This window comes from Eleginops maclovinus, chromosome 6 (assembly GCF_036324505.1).
Source record: "Eleginops maclovinus isolate JMC-PN-2008 ecotype Puerto Natales chromosome 6, JC_Emac_rtc_rv5, whole genome shotgun sequence".
NCBI lineage: Eukaryota > Metazoa > Chordata > Actinopteri > Perciformes > Eleginopidae > Eleginops > Eleginops maclovinus.
Window position 1 is genome coordinate 2,940,074 of NC_086354.1, and position 17,680 is coordinate 2,957,753.

General features: G+C 41.8%; 1 protein-coding gene across 1 annotated transcript; it reads right to left on the reverse strand.

Moving 5' to 3' along the window:
* Nucleotides 1–12,246: 12,246 nt before the first annotated feature.
* On the reverse strand, nt 12,247–15,137 carry LOC134866568 (protein FAM200A-like). The gene is made up of 2 exons (XM_063886790.1): nt 12,822–15,137; nt 12,247–12,683 (listed from the first exon to the last, which is right to left on the reverse strand). The coding sequence occupies exon 1, from the start codon at nt 14,904–14,906 to the stop codon at nt 12,825–12,827; it is 2,082 nt and encodes a 693-aa protein (XP_063742860.1). The 5' UTR covers nt 14,907–15,137; the 3' UTR covers nt 12,247–12,683; nt 12,822–12,824.
* Between the last annotated feature and the right edge of the window lie 2,543 nt (nt 15,138–17,680).

The window sequence follows — 17,680 nt, forward strand, 5'->3', positions numbered from 1 at the left end:
ATACAAGGACCTCAGCATCTGTACAAGTGTCTCATGAATCAGAGAAGTGCATAATGTGAAATCTAAGGAAAACGTTCCGCTGTGATTCATTAACAAAGGGAAGTTGTAATAGACGAGCAGCTTCTACAACTTATATGTGGAGGGGTGTGATGTTTAACAGTGGTGCTGGAGCAGGGAGGTTATTGGAAAGTGGGCCCGTAGTGGCACCATGCGTGGATAATGGAAAACTGACAGTAATGTGGCTCTATAGTAGGTAGCATCTGCGTAATAAAGTATGGAGCTTTATTTCAGAGCTAGAGTGATATGTAAGCCATACTGTGATTCCTGCTGACTGGGAACAGATGAAGAAAGGGGGGGGGGGGGTAGTTCTACTAATATGGACAGCTACTGCCCCCCTATGGACCCTCTCTGAACACCAGCCCTTTGTTCAGACGCTGCCTAATGTATCTAACCCGGTCTTGGTTAGAATACTCCCAGCATAGCATACAGGCTACTGTATGTAGTTTTTTGTTGTTGGTATTTCTGTATCTTAATATTATAATTGAATTGTTCTTTTTTATTTTTGGGTTGTTTTTCTTACAATTGATCTTATTTATCTGTGTTTAAGTAAGCCATCCATCCATCTTCTCCCGCTTTTCCGTCAGGGTCGCGGAGGTAACAGCTCCAAGGCAAATTCCTCGTGTGTGTAAACCTACTTGGCAATAAACCTGTTGATTTTGTGCTTTTGAATGAAATACTGTTCATATTCTCATGGTGTGTCTCACGCAGAAATTCTGCAGGTCCTTCCGTCCTGCAGTGGTCAAACTGTATAATCACCACGGCCCCTGGAAGACCGCACACACATTTATATTTATATATATATATATATATATATATATATATATATATATATATATATATATATATATTGTTCAACAACTTATTTTTGGTATTACTTGCTGCCACTCCACTATACAAAAACTATTGTGCTACTGATTAAGAGAAGACTGTGCTCTCTGCAATATAGACTCTTGAATTGGTACATGTTAAGCCCTGCTGATACCTCATATCTGTTCACTTACTATTTAGAACGCTGCTACTTATTCCTGTTCCTTGAATATGATTTTGTTTATTAACGTGTGCTTGCCAGTCTATGTAATATGTGACTTTATACCTTTTGTCAGCACTGTGTATTTGCTATAACGTTGTAAATGTCCCCGCTGTGGGACAAATAAAAGACTTCTGTTCTCATTCTGAATTTCAGGTTTGTTTATTTTAAAATTTTGTACACATAATTCTCGATTCCCTTTTAGAAATTTCCCCCCAGCCAGGACATCAGCGGTCTATATCGTCTGAACTGGATCACGTTTCATTGCTTTGACACACAATTAATTTAACGAGCACATAAACCATAACAACATTTAACTCTCAGTCCCACCTTTTAAAACTTTACTATACTGCATTCACTTGAACTTTTTTTTAATATCATATTTATTTCTTATTCATTACTAAACATAATCATATTTTGTAAATCACTGGGAAATCAATAACAAATTCAAACAAGTGATATATCATGCTGTCTATCCTATGCAAGTATATTTATATACACACATACAGTATTTAGGTTGTACTCGATGCTACACACCATATGTGCAGTTGTCCAGTGAAGAGAGTGAAAGATGTATACTGTAGTCCATGCATATACTGTAGCTGCTGTGTTTTTCTTATTGTATTTTTGTCGGACTGACACTATCACTTTTTTATTTGCCTCTGGGACTGCAGTAAAGGTCTACTCCCTGGATGTTAGCTGATCTCACACTGCCCTTTTGTGGACGCTCTTGGCACAACTCCCTTTTTTTTTTTACCATTCTCCAATGACCTACTAAACATTAAAATATATTATCCGAAGCGAATTATATACATAGAAGGCTCGGAATACATGAAAAAACAACAAAAAAAGGTAACTGTATTCCTGTGAAGTTACATTAAAAAAACGAAATCAGATTGAGGTTATATTTTAAAAGATGGGGATAACTAGCAGGATTAACAATTAGTTTTAAAATAAAGATTGATATATTACAAAGCACATGCTCTGAATCCATATACTAGTACCCTAAGAAAGGTTCTGTTCTGTAGGCTAATGCTTTCAGAGTGAATCTATAGCCTACTGCCTGAATCTGCTTCATGGTTCCACTTTCTTTGGTTCATTTCTTCTGTTTTTAATTCAGCAGGTGAACTTATATGTATCAATTCCAGAGGCATTCTTTAACATCCTGTGTCTTGTGATGTGCTGGAACTGGGAGAATGTTAAGGTAAGATGATGAACACAAGACTCGACACAGAAATATAAACTTACAAATGGTTATTTTTTGTTAATAATTTGTTAAACACTCAAACTGAGAGATAGTTCGCATCTCTCAGGATTCCTGATATGTCCTTCACTGTTTGCAAGATTAAATGTCCCCTATTATTGCAAAATTCACTTGTTGCTGTCTTTCATACATAAACATGTGTCCCCAGTGTGTAAGGAGACTCACAAAGTGTCTGAAAATACAACCCTCTCATTTTTCCTCCTTACCCACATCTCTAAAAACGGGGGTATGAACGAGCTGTTCCAGATTTTCTTCAGTTATGACGTCATATCGGAAATGTGGGCTGGCTTTACATTGAACTCCTGGCAACGTCCCGCTCACGTGACACGTCCCAACCTATCGTCTGCAATATACAGTCGGTGAGCTGAATCCCCTCGCAGCACCTCTGTGTGTCCGTGTGTTCGGCAGGATGTCTGCAGGAGGTACTTAGAGTTGTTGTATATATAATCAGTGTTGGGTGTAACGCGTTACAAAAGTAACAGAGTTACAGTAATGTATTACTTTGTGCTGTAACGCAGTAATATAACGCATTACTTCTGAAATGTGGGTAATATAATACCCGTTACAATTCTCAGTAACGTAGTTACAACACATTTTAACCCGAAATGATGTGCTGTTTTGTTTCTAAGAACTCACAAACATTGCGAGACATTCCGACACCAGAGAAACAATTGTGCAGGTAGAATAGTAACTCAGTAAGCCTGTTTACTATTGGTTAAGAGGGCTGCAGAAACAGATTCACAATGCAGAGCTGCAGGCTCACAATGCAGAGCTGCAGGCTCAGAGAAAAGAACAGAGACAGACAGGAGTGCGCGCAGGACAAAGCAACAGAAGGTAACTTTCTCTGGGTCTGCTGCTTGAACCCCGAGAAGTTCAGAGACTCGTGGCAGAGTGTTGAAGATCTGCAGCCTCTGTCCTCTGTGGAATCGCCGGATTTTAGAATGCTTCTCAGCCAAATCCCCGTTAACACACCAATGACAAGGTGAGCTAACGTTGCCATAGAGACTCGTTCATATACACCAGGTTACAGGACCGTGCAGAGGCTCCACTAACATGTTATTAATAACCAGAGTTGTGGACTCGACTCACATGATTTGGACTCGAGTCAGACTCGAGTCATGAATTTGATGACTTGAGACTTGACTTGACAAAATCTAAAAAGACTTGCACTTTGACTTTAACATCAGTGACTCGCATTTGGACTTGGACTTGCCCCTTTTGACTCAAAAAGACTTGGTACTTTCCCCAAACCCAAAGATTAAAAAGTGTGTTGACATGGACAGCGCTATCTCTCTTCGCACCTGTGTGCATCTGTGTGCGTAGCGTGTGTGTGGCACAACATCCAATCAAATTAGATCCACGTTGTTTTGATCTGCAAGCATCCAACCAATCAAAGTACTGGACAACCAATGAGGCGGAACAGACTATAAGGCGCCAAGTAGGCGACAATGATACCACGGATAGTTTCGTTTGGATTTAAAAACGTAGAGGTGGTCAACAAAAAAAGAACTGCAGTCTGTAAAACATGCTAGCTACATTTCAATGAGACTGTAAACGTCACCTTGGCTTACGAACACGCTAAACGGTATCTCCTGTGGGTTCAGTAATGGATAAGTTCACTATTTTGCACTTTGAGCCCCCTTTCTGGGTCCTCTTGGATGAAATAGAAATGTTGACGATTGGTCCAGTCTCCAGCTTTTGGCTAATTTGGAATCACCCCCTGCTTCAGAATGGTTGGCTACAGGCATTCATAACATTGTCCTTAAAACAACCCTAAACATTCGTTTTCAAGGATGAGCAACTCACCGAGTGGTAAGTGGTGTTCGGAGTTGTTTTAAAAAATATATCGGCGAAATATTTGGTTTCATCCGTGTTATTTGCTATTGTGGAACTAGCTATGTTTTCAGATACCTCACTGAGTAGGCTATTAACTTCCGCTTGATATTTGGAATACAAAATGGCAAATTAAACACGACAGAAACTGTATTTTGCTAAGACACTCATTTTGGAGCATCACCACTAACCAGTGACCACTCGGTGAGTTGCACATCTTTGAAATGAACGTTTAAGGTTGATTTAAGGACCGCTTTATGAATTACATGAAGCATGGGGGACCAATCGTTACAATGTCGGTGTCAAACACACCATTTCATCCTAGACAAACCAGAAATGGGGCTCAAAGTGCAAAATAGTGAACTTATCCATACTCATATTGTAAAAGGATAGTTTAGGATTTTTTGAAGTGAGAGTGTATGTACTTAGCAGCTAGTCAGTGAATCATACACAGCAGACTGCTGCCAGCAGCAAAACAAAAGCAAGCCTAATCAAACCAAGGTCAGTTTAATGTACTTTATGTTATAAATATGTGTACCATTTGAGCTTGCTGCCAGACGATTTTTTCCGATAGGAAAACTAAGTATCTCACTCTCTCCAGCACACCAGATTCCATTGACAAAAATGGCTATTTTACTTTGCAGCACAAAGGAGTTGCTAGTCTACTGCTGCCTCATTGAGGTCGTTTATGTAATTTAGGTAAATCACAACAAAGCTGAACTATCAACGAAGACATAGAATAGCACAATTAAACTTAATCATTGAGCCAGCAGTAGACCAGCAATGTCTGTGTGATGCAGGTACAATTGCTGTTTTTGCCAATGGAATCAGGTGTGCTGGAAAGAGTGAATTAACAAACATACTTCAGTTTCCTGTCGGAAAGGGCTGCTTGATGGCAAGGTAAAGCAGGAAAAAATATAAATTAATATAGTAAGTGTACACTGAAATGGAAATGTATTTTATCAATGTAATGTTAAAACAAACACAATCTTACAGTATACAACACAATTCATAATAATACAAAAATAAATATTAACACAATGTTAGCATTGATATATGAGGAGATAGTTTCAAATGCAATTTATGTGTGGCTATAAGGTACTTTCTGACATCTGTTTTATATGCTTACCTGTTACAGATTTGAAAAAAACCAGATGAGTAGAAGCATAGATGAACCACAACAGCCTTCAATCTCACAATTCTCGGACAGTCGTGTAGCGCATTACAGCATGAGTCATCCACAGCAGAAGGCTATCACCAACACAATACTGTCCGACTTGATTACTGATTGTAACCTTCCCCTGTCTATTGTGGAACACAAGAGTTTTCGGCACTTTCTGACAGTAATTGACAGTAAGTTCAGCCCAGTGTGTCACAGAATGTTGATATCTAAAACAGAGAGCCTCGCTGGGGGGAGACGTTCAAGATTAAAAACTCAATTGAGCAACACTGAGCATGTTTCAGTCACTGTGGACATTTGGTCTGACCGAAAGATGAGGGGATTCCTTGGTGTCACTGTCCACTGGATAGAGAAAGAGACAGCTAAAGAGAGGATACAGCTAAATACAAATCTCTTGGCCTGCAATCGCTTCAAAGGCTCACACACAGCTGAACGAATCTGTGACCAATTTGAGTCAATATGCGATGAATACAACATCAAAGATAAATTGGACTACATTATTAGTGACAATGCTGCTAACATGCGAAAGGCATTCATTGTGTGCTTCCCCAGTGAGCAAGAGGATGATGACGGAGATCATCTTGATGACCCTGATCTCTGGTGTGACTTAACCCTGGAAGAACAGCAAACGGTAGATGCTGCTATGGCAAAGAAACAGCGCCTGCAGTGTTTTTGCGCATACTCGTCAGCTGGTGGTGGGAGACGGTTTGAAAGAAACAAAAGTGGCATGTCCTTCTCTTTCCAAGTTTTCAAAACTTAGCTCATTGCTGCACACAAGCACAACATTCAAAGATGTGTTTGATAGTGAATTTAGGGAAGAGAAAGGCATCCCTGCTGCAGTCAACACAAGATGGAACTCAACACTGAGGCAAGTAAAGGAAGTTCTCCAGTGTGATCATCTAAAGCTCTGTGCCATTCAGAGGTTGCGCTAGACTTTTTCATTGTCCGTCATTTTGACGGGCAGGGTCGTAAAAAATCCGTCATTGTCCATTATTATCTGTCATTGTATTTTAACTTTTAAATGGTTATATTAGGCCTAAGTGTGACTCCCTCCCAAGCACAGTCAGACACCAGTGGTTTTCTTATAAACGGGTTTTATGAAGTCTTCTCCCCATCCAACCGTGAAAACTAAAACACGGTATGAAACACATAGTACAAAACGCTAACGAGTTAGCAAACATACACAAAAATAACATACATTGAAAGCAAATGACAAACGGACAAAATACCTCTTTGGCTGCATGCACAGAAAGGAAATCTTCTTCTTTTTAACACTTTTCTCCTTCAAAAGGCATTAACTAATCTTATAATGACCTCTTATAACTCTTAAACGTGTGTGTCACTACAGTACGTACATCTTCTCTGTCTCCATCTCGAGCTCTCTCCTGGCTCCGCCGAGGCTTCAAAATAAAAGTCCTACACATGAAATCATTTACTATCGGAAACCCTTAACAAATTATACAGCAACAGTTACACTCCCACCAAATCACACAACCATACTGTGAGATTTCCTTACACATATTGTTACACTTTGACCTTTACATTAAACATTTCCTGTTATTAACCACATATGGAATGTCAGGATAAACATTTCCTGTTATTAACCACATATGGAATGTCAGGATAAACATTAAACCTCTTGCACAAAATGCAAAGATAAACATTATACTTCTTACATATAATGAAGATAAAAATTAGAAATATTAAACCTGTTCTGCTTCAAGCAGAGTGACCAACTTATGCACAGGTCTCTCTAAGAAAACCGTCTTAGTTGTGGATTTACCCTTTTCATTGAATGTAGTGTCACTAACTAACAATCTGACCTTTCTAACCCTATCATCTGACCCTGGATAAACTTCTGTTACTCTGGCCAGCTTCCATTCATTACGTGGGGCTTGATCATCTTGCAAAAGCACAATGTTGTTCACTTTTAGGTTTCTTCTGTTCTTTTGCCACTTCTGTCTTGGTTGTAAACTCAAAAGATATTCCTTTTTCCATCTAATCCAAAATTCATTGGCTAAATATTGGACTCGACGCCACCTCTTTTGAAGATAAAGATCTTCCTTGATAAATTCTCCAGGTGGAGGAAGAATGATTGTGGACTTCATTGTAAGAATATGATTCGGAGTCAAAGGTTCAGGTGAGGATGGGTCATTCAAGTGCTCAGCGGTAAGTGGTCTGCTATTAACGATCGCCATCACTTCATACAGAAAAGTTCTGAGAGATGAGCTATCAAGTCTTTGCGCTGACTGGTCAAGAATGGCAGTGAGAACACTTCTTACAGTTCTGATTTGCCTCTCCCAGACGCCACCCATATGACTTGCCGCTGGAGGATTCATCCGAAATTCACATCCTAGAGCCTTTACTCTGTCTTCATCCATTCCCTTCATGAGTTCTGCAAACTCTCTCCTTGCACCAATGAAATTGGTTCCCTGATCACTTCGAAGTTGGCGAACATTCCCTCTTATAGCAATGAATGCTCTTAAGGCATTGATGAACGCGTCAGTTGTCATGTCATCAAGCATCTCTATGTGTATGGCTCTTGAACATAGACAGGTAAGTAAAAGTCCATACCTTTTAATGTCTTTTCTTCCTTCTTTGATATGGATCGGACCAAAGCAGTCAATGCCAGCGTAGGTGAACGGAGGACTTGTTTCCATTCTATCTTCAGGTAAGTTACCCATTTTCTGTTCTTCAGTACATCTTCTGTACTTTCGACACTTGACACATTTAAAGATGTGTGATGATACTGCACTGCTGCACCCCAGGATCCACAATCCATTAGCTCGCAGTTCATTAACAGTCATTCCACGTCCCTGATGATGAACTCTTTCGTGGAAGTGCTTGATAAGTAAGTCTGATATGTGACTGTTTTTCGGAAGTATTGCTGGATGCTTCACATATGGGTGTAACGTGGCTTCACTTAAACGTCCTCCCACTCTTAGGATCCCTTCCTCATCCAAAAATGGACATAACTTGTGCAGCTTGTTGTGCTTTGTCTTACAGATCACTTTCTTTACTTTCAAGCTCTTAATCTCATCTGGGAACGCTTCTTCTTGAACTAACCTAATGATAGCAATTTCCGCTTCTTTCCTTTCTTCTAAGCTTGTACTTCCACTGGTTCTTTGTTTGTCAGCTCTGTGTTCTTTAACTCGTCGTTTCAATCTGGCAACTGCTTGCACTACCCTTGTCCAGTCAGAAAACTTCTCGAGGCGGTCCAACAATGATCTGTTCTCCCTTGCCTTAGTGCTCAATACAAGAGCCTTGCGGAGCTCAGGATCATCTTTCGTAACTTCTCCCACCTTGCATGCTCTGTCAGGTAGGTCCTTTTGCCAAAGAAACTTCGGTCCAGAGAACCAGTTGGAAGACTTGAGTTGCTCTGCAGTCAATCCTCGGGACGCATGGTCGGCTGGATTATCCTCGGATGCAACGTGGAACCATTGTTCAGGCTTTGTACTTGACTTTATTCTTTGTATGCGGTTGGCTACAAACACTTGAAATCTTCTTGCATCGTTGTTTATGTAGCCGAGGACGACTGTGGAGTCCGTCCAAAAGTATTCTTGCAGGTCTTGAATTTCCAATTCATTGCGGAGCATGTCACTGGTGCGAACTGCAACTACTGCTGCAGTGAGCTCCAATCTTGGAATTGTTGTCACTTTGGTTGGTGAGACTCTGGATTTTCCCATTATTAGAGAGCAGTGGACTTCGTTGGACTCATTGATGACTCGCAGGTAAGTACATTCACCATATCCGGAGGAGCTTGCATCGGAAAAGTGATGAAGTTCATGACCCTTAATGTTGCCAAAACTTGAAGGTAAGTAGTATCTTTTGACTTCCATCTCAGCTAGATTGGGTAGATCTCTGATCCAGGACTGCCACTGGGGCTTCAGGGTTTCAGGAATTTCATCATCCCAGCCAATCTTTTCTCTGCACATTTGTTGGAGAATTTGTTTTCCGAGAAGGACGAAAGGTGCCATGAATCCCAACGGATCATACACAGAGGCTACTGTAGAGAGCACACCTCTTCTGGTGAGTGGATTGGACTTAACTTGAACTCTGAATCTGAATGAGTCAGAAGTAATGCACCATTCAACTCCAAGCACTCTCTCCATGTGAGGTAAGCTCAAGGCCATGTCTTGCTCTTTAATTGTGGCACGTTCTTCTTCTGGGATGGATGCCATCACATTGTCGTTATTGGAGACAAACTTGTGGAGTCTTAGCTTGCCAGTGGAGCAAAGTTCTCTTGATTCCTTTACAAGCTGAATGGCTTCCTTCTCAGTGTGAACACTTGCTAGACCATCATCTACATAGAAATTTCTTTGTATGAAGCGGATCGTGTCTTCACTAAACTGACCTTGCCCTTGTGCTGCCAGATGTTTCAGGCCAAAGTTGGCGCAGCCAGGAGACGAAGCCGCTCCAAACAGGTGGACTTTCATTCTGTAGGTTGAGGGTGTGGTTTCCAGATTGCCATGCTCCCACCATAGGAATCTTAAGTAATCCTGGTCTTCCATTTTCACATGAAACTGATGAAACATCCTTTCGATGTCACACATCACTGCGATCGAGCCTTTTCGGAATCTACACAGGACACCCACTAACATGTTTGTCAGGTCAGGTCGGGTGAGTAGATGATCGTTAAGAGAAGTTTCTTGAAATTTGGCAGAACAATCAAATACAACACGAATTTTCCCTGGTTTTTGCGGATGATAAACTCCATGGTGTGGAATATACCAAGCCGGGGTGTTGTCAATTTCCTCCTCAGGCACTTTCTCTGCATCGCCACGTGAAATGATGTCGTTCATGAAGTTCACGTAATCCTTGCAGTAAGCTTCATTCTTCATTAGTCTCTTTTGAAGACAATTTAGACGATGTGTTGCACATATCTTGTTGTTCGGTAGTTTCGGTCTTTCCTTTTTGAACGGTAATGGCATTTCGTAGTGTCCATCCTCCTTTTGTGTAATGTTTTCTCTTATCGTTGACAGGAACTTGAGATCGTCTTGAGACACAGGATCCTCTTCTCCAGCTCTTTCTGAGAAGTCTGACTCGAGGACCTTTAGGATGTCTGAGGGGGTGACTTCTTTGACTTTGGTTCTATTCACATAGTGTACTTCTTTTTTCAGACTGACGGAGGGGTTAACTCCTGGTGTCACTTGCCTCACTACTATGCGATGGCTGATTCCGATGGCATCTCCATAATCTACAGAGGCTTTCCCATGGCCGACAATGCTCCACCCAAGGTCTGTGCGCTGTGCATAAGGCTCATTTTCTTTGCCAGAAACAACTTCTCGTGGGAGTAAGGCTTGTGAGCAGTTGTACCCAATGAGCAGACCTACTTCACAGTCTTGTAAAGGTGCCACATCATCTTGGAGGTGTTCTAGATGGGACCAAGCTTTGGCAGTTTTAGCTGTTGGAATGTGAGTTCTGTTGGCGGGAATGAAGTCACGTGTGTAGGTTGGTGGTAAATAGATCTTCTTGTTGGAGTAAAAGCCACGGACTTGAAGGTTGTTTACTCTCTGAGAGCTTACCAGTGTTGTTCTTGAAGTCATTGTAGAAAGTTTTAACTTGACTTGCTCTTTGTCGGCCTCCAAAGCATTAGCTACTTCACTGAGAACAAAGGTTGTGTCACTTTGTGAATCCAAAAGAGCATATGTAAGTACTTCTTGTGCTGGTTGAGCTGCAGATGACAGCCAGACTGGAATTATTGCAGACGTTTGTTTGTTAGTTTCATCAAGGATTACTCTATTTGATGTAGCTACTGCCACTGTTTCATGTTGTGTGGCTTGGGGCCTTTCCCTACTCCTTTCCTGATGTGTAGTTGACCTGTCTTGGCTTAAGCTTTGCTTGACTTGTGGTGCTCTGTCTCTTTCCTCATGCAGACAAGTAGGATGGCGCTTGTTGCATGTGTCGCAAATGCTCCTTTTGTTGCAACTCTTTGAGAGGTGACCGGGCTTAAGGCAACCGAAGCACAGCTTTTCAGCTTGGACAAACTTGACTCTGTCTGAGATTGCTTTTTCCACAAACTTCCTGCATTTGAGCAAAGTGTGCCCAATCTTCTCACAGAAAGTGCAGGTTTGCACAGTCTCTTCATTGGAGCTTGTAGTCAGTGTCTTTGCTGTAATACTTTGATATCTTTGTTGTTTTGGCTTTTCAATTTCACCTTGTTTCAGTGAGTGCAATGATGTAACCGGGTTGCACGCAATTTTCGCTTCTCTTATCAGAAATTCAACAAACTGACTAAAGGAGGGGAACTTGCTGCTTTTCTCGTCAACTTCTACGACCTTCCGATTCCATCTTGCAGTTAACCAGTCTGGTAATTTTGACAGTATTTTTCTGTTTTCATTGCAGTCATTTAGAATCTCCAATGCTTTGATGTGGACCATGGCAGCCTCGCAACTTCTGAGAAAATCAACAAACTCTCTGAGCTCAAAGCTCTCTTTTGTGCCGATCCTGGGCCATGCTTGGAGTTTGTCTCTGTATGCCTTTGCAACTGTAAATGGGTCTCCATATCTTTCCTCCAAAAGCTTCCATGCAGACACATAGGCAGATTCAGTCCCAAGTAGGAAGTACCCATCTAGTGCACTCTTGGCTTGTCCACTTACATATCTACGGAGGTAGTATATCTTCTCTTTCTCATTAATATTCTTCTGGTCTATCAAAATTTGGAAAGAAAGCTTCCAGTCACTGTATATCAATGGATCGCCACTGAATACTGATGGTTCAGGAACTGGTATTCTGTTGGCACTTAAAGCATCTGCCAGGATCTTGACAAGCTCTTGTGTGCTTTCACTCGTGGAGGAAGTGACGGCTTGAGGGGCAGGAAACACAGGCAGGGGCAGGTGTCTTGGGGGGCTCCGTGGCTGGTTATCTGCAACCAACCGATGGCCTAGGACAGGGGTTTTCAACTGGTTTTGTCCCAGGGACCACCATTCGGACTAGAAAGCAATCCGCGGCCCACTGATGTGCCTGCGCGTGCGCGTGTGTATTTGGTGTTACATGCATAGCTCAATGCATGAAACATGAAAGAGAGGCCACGCAGATTTTATAATAATAAAAGTAGATTTATTAAATTAAATTAAATTAAAGATTATTTTAAAGAAAGAATAAAGAATAATAAAGTGTTGTGCAATTCAGTATTGGGAAAAGTAACTAAAAATGTCATGCAAAGTCAGTCTAGGTGTGTGACAAAACAACAACGGAGAACAAAAATCCAACAACACCGGAGAACCAAAATCCAACAAATGAAGACCAAGGCAGCCTCAACTGCTGGCTGGTCAGGGCTTTTATAACCCAGCCAGGACAGACCTGTCACCAATCACCTGCTGTAGAGACAGAGAGATTGAGAAAAGCAGAGAGAGATTGAGAAAAGCAGGGAGAGAGAACAGGCTTACCATTAACACAGGGCGGGGCCTAAACCCGCCAGGGTCGTAACAGTGAAAACATGGGAGAATTAGGCCTACCTGTCAGTGTGATATCTGGGCGTGGTGAAGTCCACACAGCCTGTCTATTCGTGGCGAAATGGTAGACAGAGACAGTCTCATGTCATTCTCTGGATCAAGCCTAGCCCTGTACTTATTCTTTAAGTACGCCAGTGTAGAAAAACCACTCTCACACAGGTATGTGGTTGGAAAGGGCAAAAGACACCTCATTGCTTTTGCAGCAAGCTGTGGAAATTCTGTCTGGCAACTTATCCAGAATTTAACAAGGGGCTGTGTGTCGTACATATGCCTCCTGACAGAGTCTGTGGACATCTCAATCAGCTTATCCTCTTCCACAGCCGTCAGACTTGACCCTACTGATGCATCGTCACTGAATGGGAGCAGGATCCACTTGCTGTCACGGCGCCACTCTTCCGAATCAGTGAAGTACTTTGCGAATTGACGCACAAGCTTCCTCAAATGCTCACATATAGTGTCGTTGATGTCAGTGCTGTCAGGGTATTCCTCAACTGAAGGAAACATCGCCAAGTTATTGCTCTCCACTCGTTCGATCCACTTTGACATTTTTTTCACAAATGCGTCGAGCTTCTCGTAGAGCTGCATGACGTTTGCATCTCTCCCTTGCATGGAGCTGTTCAACTTGTTCAGCTCTGCAAAAACATCTGTGAGGTACGCCAGCTTAGTTAACCAGTAACTATCGTTGAAATTGGAAGCCAGATCAGAATGCTTCTCGCACAAGAACTCGTAGATAGCTCCGCGTAGTTCAAACACACGGGCGAGCACAGCGCCGCGAGACAGCCAACGCACCTCTGAATGATAAAGGAGAGAGCTGTGTTCACTTCCCAAGTCATGGCATAGGGATGAAAACAGGCGTGTATTCAATGCGTTTCGTTTTATGAAGTTGACCGTCTTGACAACGACATCAAACACACCACTGAGCTCAACACTGAGATCTTTGGAGGCGAGAGCCTCTCTATGAATCAGGCAGTGTGTCCAAATTACCCCCGGAGCCACCCTCCTTACATGCGCAAACAGTCCAGTCTTGCTGCCACTCATGGCTCGGGCCCCATCGCTGCATAATGCAACGCACCTCTGCCACGAGATATTGTGCTCCGTGAAAAAATCGTCCAGTGCTTTAAATATTTCTACACCGGTAGTTCGCCCGGGCAGTGGTTTGCAAAAAAGAAATTCCTCGCACATAGTGCCACTGTCCTCGTATCGCACAAATGTTAACAGTTGCGCATCATTAGTAACATCTGTCGTCTCGTCGATTTGAAGGGAAAACAGAACTGTCTGAAGTTTTGCCATCAGCTGGTCTTTGACATCATTTGCCATTTCCCCAATTCGTCTTCCGATTGTGTTGTCTGACAACGGAATAGTTTTTAATTTGTTGGCACATTCTTCGCTTACCATAGCTCTGCACATATCTATGGCTGCTGGCAATATAAGCTGCTCTGCAATGGTATGGGGCTTCTTACTTTTTGCAACCCTGAGAGCGACCAGATACGATGCTTTCAGTGCGTTTTCATTTATTTTTGCACTCTTCCTCATGGTAGCCTGCTGTCCTTTGAAATCACGCAACATCTGTTGCATGTACTCAACGGGTTTGGCCTTCAAGTGGACGTGATGCGTCTCCATATGCCGCGTAAGTTTCGACGGCTTCATAGCTTCATTACAGAGAATTGTTGAACATACGAAACACAGTGGTACCTCCTCTCCTGCTCTGTCTGTCGTCACTGTGAATCCATATTTAACATATTCCTCATTGTATTTTCTTTTTCGTCTTTTTTGCGAAGTTGACGCTTCGGAAGCCTGTCCTTGCCCTATCGTGGCGGCCTGTCCCTCTGTCGTGGCAGCCTGACCCTCTGTCATGGCAGCCTGTCCCTCTGGCACTTTCCTCACTACAAAACGATCCATTGGTGCTAGATATATAGCTAGACTAGTACATATGTAACAAATGTTTGCTGTACTACAACCTATCTTAAAATACTCTCGTCGGCTATGCTTATAAATGTGTGTCAACTTTGCTCGCAAGACTGTACGTAATGAATAATAAGTGAGGTTAGCGACGCAACTCATTACCATTAGCGAATCACAGGCTACCATAGACTGGATAGGCGCAAGGCTACATTCTGTCAGCTTGAATTTCCTTTATATTATTTTAAACATATTTTTCACGATATGTAACGGTATTCTGGAAATGTGTTGAAATATCAAAGCGAATTTATATTAAAAAAAAACAATGGTGAACTGATCAACATAGGCTCTTGTCACGGACCACATGCAATGCCGCCGCGGACCACCAGGGGTCCGCGGACCACCGGTTGAAAACCCCTGGCCTAGGATGTCTTTTGGCTCTTGATTGTACACTTGCATTCTTGCTTGCGCTGCACTGAGCTCCTTCATGGCCTCCAACTGCTTTATTCTTCTCCGTCTTTCCTCAAGAGTTCTTTGTATAGCCATATGCTCTTCTTCCAGCTTAGCTTTCATTTCAGCATCCTCTTCTTCTTTCTTTATTCTTCGCTTCACCTCTTCTGCTTCTTGTTCTAAGCGACGCTTTAGAGCTGCGGCCTCTTGAGCAGCAATCTTCCTTTTAACCTCTTCCTCCAGGCGCTGTATTTCCAACTGTTCTTTTTCTTGTTCTTGCAACACTTCCAGAACAGCTTGGCTTGCAGCAGCGTCAGCGGCAGCTTCTTGATGTTTCACAGAAGACCTATTTGAATGCACTGAGGCAACCTTTAAGATAGAGGGGACAGTTCCGAATTCGCTAATGCTTGAGTCCCAAAGAGAGCCTGCATCTGGCCAACCTTGTTCTTCTCCCTCTGGCGTCTTCCCACTAAACCGATTTGAGGCTTTGGACACGATGAAGCTGGAAATCTCTACACACAAATCCACTCTTCGACGTGTGTCTTGGTCTGGTGTTGTAACTCCGCGCAGCTCTTCATAAGCACGCTGGACATCTGCACAAAGGCCTCTGACGTCACCAATGATATCATGAAGCAGACTGTCTTCTAATGAATCTGATAATTGTGATAATGCTTGCTTAGCTTGTTTAACTTGTGTTCTCCATTTTTGGTTAATGTAATTAAATCTTTGTTGCAGTGCTTTAATTTTCGTATCTTGCATTTCTTTGCCTTTCTCTGTTAGATTACGGACTCGTTCACCGCGTCTTGGCTGATGCACTTCCTCTTGCTGAGCTTCAGTGTCTCTAGCTTGATCTTTGGCTGGCTCATTCTCACTATCCCTAACATTATCCCTTACCTGGATTGGAGACTCACTACCCTCTGCCATTATCAAAATGTCTTGGACAGTTTACATGTAAATTGTAAATAAAACTAAAACTCAGAAGTATAATAAATGTCTAGATGAATTGCTAAAGCTTACTCAAATATGTATAAAATGTGTGTACCTGCAGTGTCTTAATATTTAAACTGAAAAAATAATCATTAGCTATGATCATAAATAGCAGTAAAGTCAGTGGGTATTTTACACCTAAATAACTCAAAATGCACTTAGAAAATGTACAAATAAACCTTGGTTCCCTTGGAACACTAATTGAGAACTTAAATATCAAATGGCAAATAGCCTTCACTTAGTATTACCACTTTACACACACTTTAAATTTGTACATTAGAAATTCAAAACGAAAAAGTATGTAGCATACAACTTTAAGCCTTTAGCTTCTTAAACCTGGCTATACAGTAAATGGCAAGATTCAGTTGAACTTGCTGAACAAATAAGTTGCATTCACCACTCACACAACAGTGCTTCAATGTTAGCATCCAAATAAACATTTAAGCAAACTTTGTAAAGCCCTCTTCTTAGCCCACTCTTATTAGTGTCCAAGTTCTTATGGCATTGCATATAAACGATTGCTAAATGAGTGTGTGTGTGCGTCTTCAACTGTGTGAAAGTGCGTGATATCGACTCATCTGCCAGTCCTTCGTCGAACGTTCCAAGCACCGTAGCCACCGTAGCCACCACGTTGAGATTAGCTTGCTAGTCTTGGGCCTTCTTGCTGCTTCGCCCACTCGCGTCGACGAACAGTCAGAGTTTTCACTGTGACTCCCTCCCAAGCACAGTCAGACACCAGTGGTTTTCTTATAAACGGGTTTTATGAAGTCTTCTCCCCATCCAACCGTGAAAACTAAAACACGGTATGAAACACATAGTACAAAACGCTAACGAGTTAGCAAACATACACAAAAATAACATACATTGAAAGCAAATGACAAACGGACAAAATACCTCTTTGGCTGCATGCACAGAAAGGAAATCTTCTTCTTTTTAACACTTTTCTCCTCCAAAAGGCATTAACTAATCTTATAATGACCTCTTATAACTCTTAAACGTGTGTGTCACTACAGTACGTACATCTTCTCTGTCTCTATTTCGAGCTCTCTCCTGGCTCCGCCGAGGCTTCAAAATAAAAGTCCTACACATGAAATCATTTACTATCGGAAACCCTTAACAAATTATACAGCAACAGTTACACTAAGCCATAATGCTTATATTTAATAGCCTCAATTGTTTTTATTGACTTATTGTCATAAAAAAAATAATTCACAGAACAAGCGTGTTTTAATAATAATTATTTATTATGCATTTCTTTTCTGACGATCAGAACTTTTTCAGCTGTGAAAACATAGCGGCTGTGCCTTAGAACGATGGGCTATTTTAGCCGAACGAAGTCAATTATAGTGAAAATACAAACAGCTCAAGCAGCTCAAACTTTCCTTCTTGGCCGCATGGATTTGAACAGTGCGCTTGCCTGCGTGTAATCAAAAGTGTCAATGGATTCTGCTGCCGAGGCGATTGACATTAAATGCTGCGCCTTTGCCTCCGACAGACGACTTCTCGTGGCGGTTTTTATTTTATTT

Bases quoted from the DNA above. Each gene is read 5' to 3' on its own strand.
- LOC134866568 (XM_063886790.1), bottom strand. From the start codon at position 14,906: ATGGTAGCCTGTGATTCGCTAATGGTAATGAGTTGCGTCGCTAACCTC.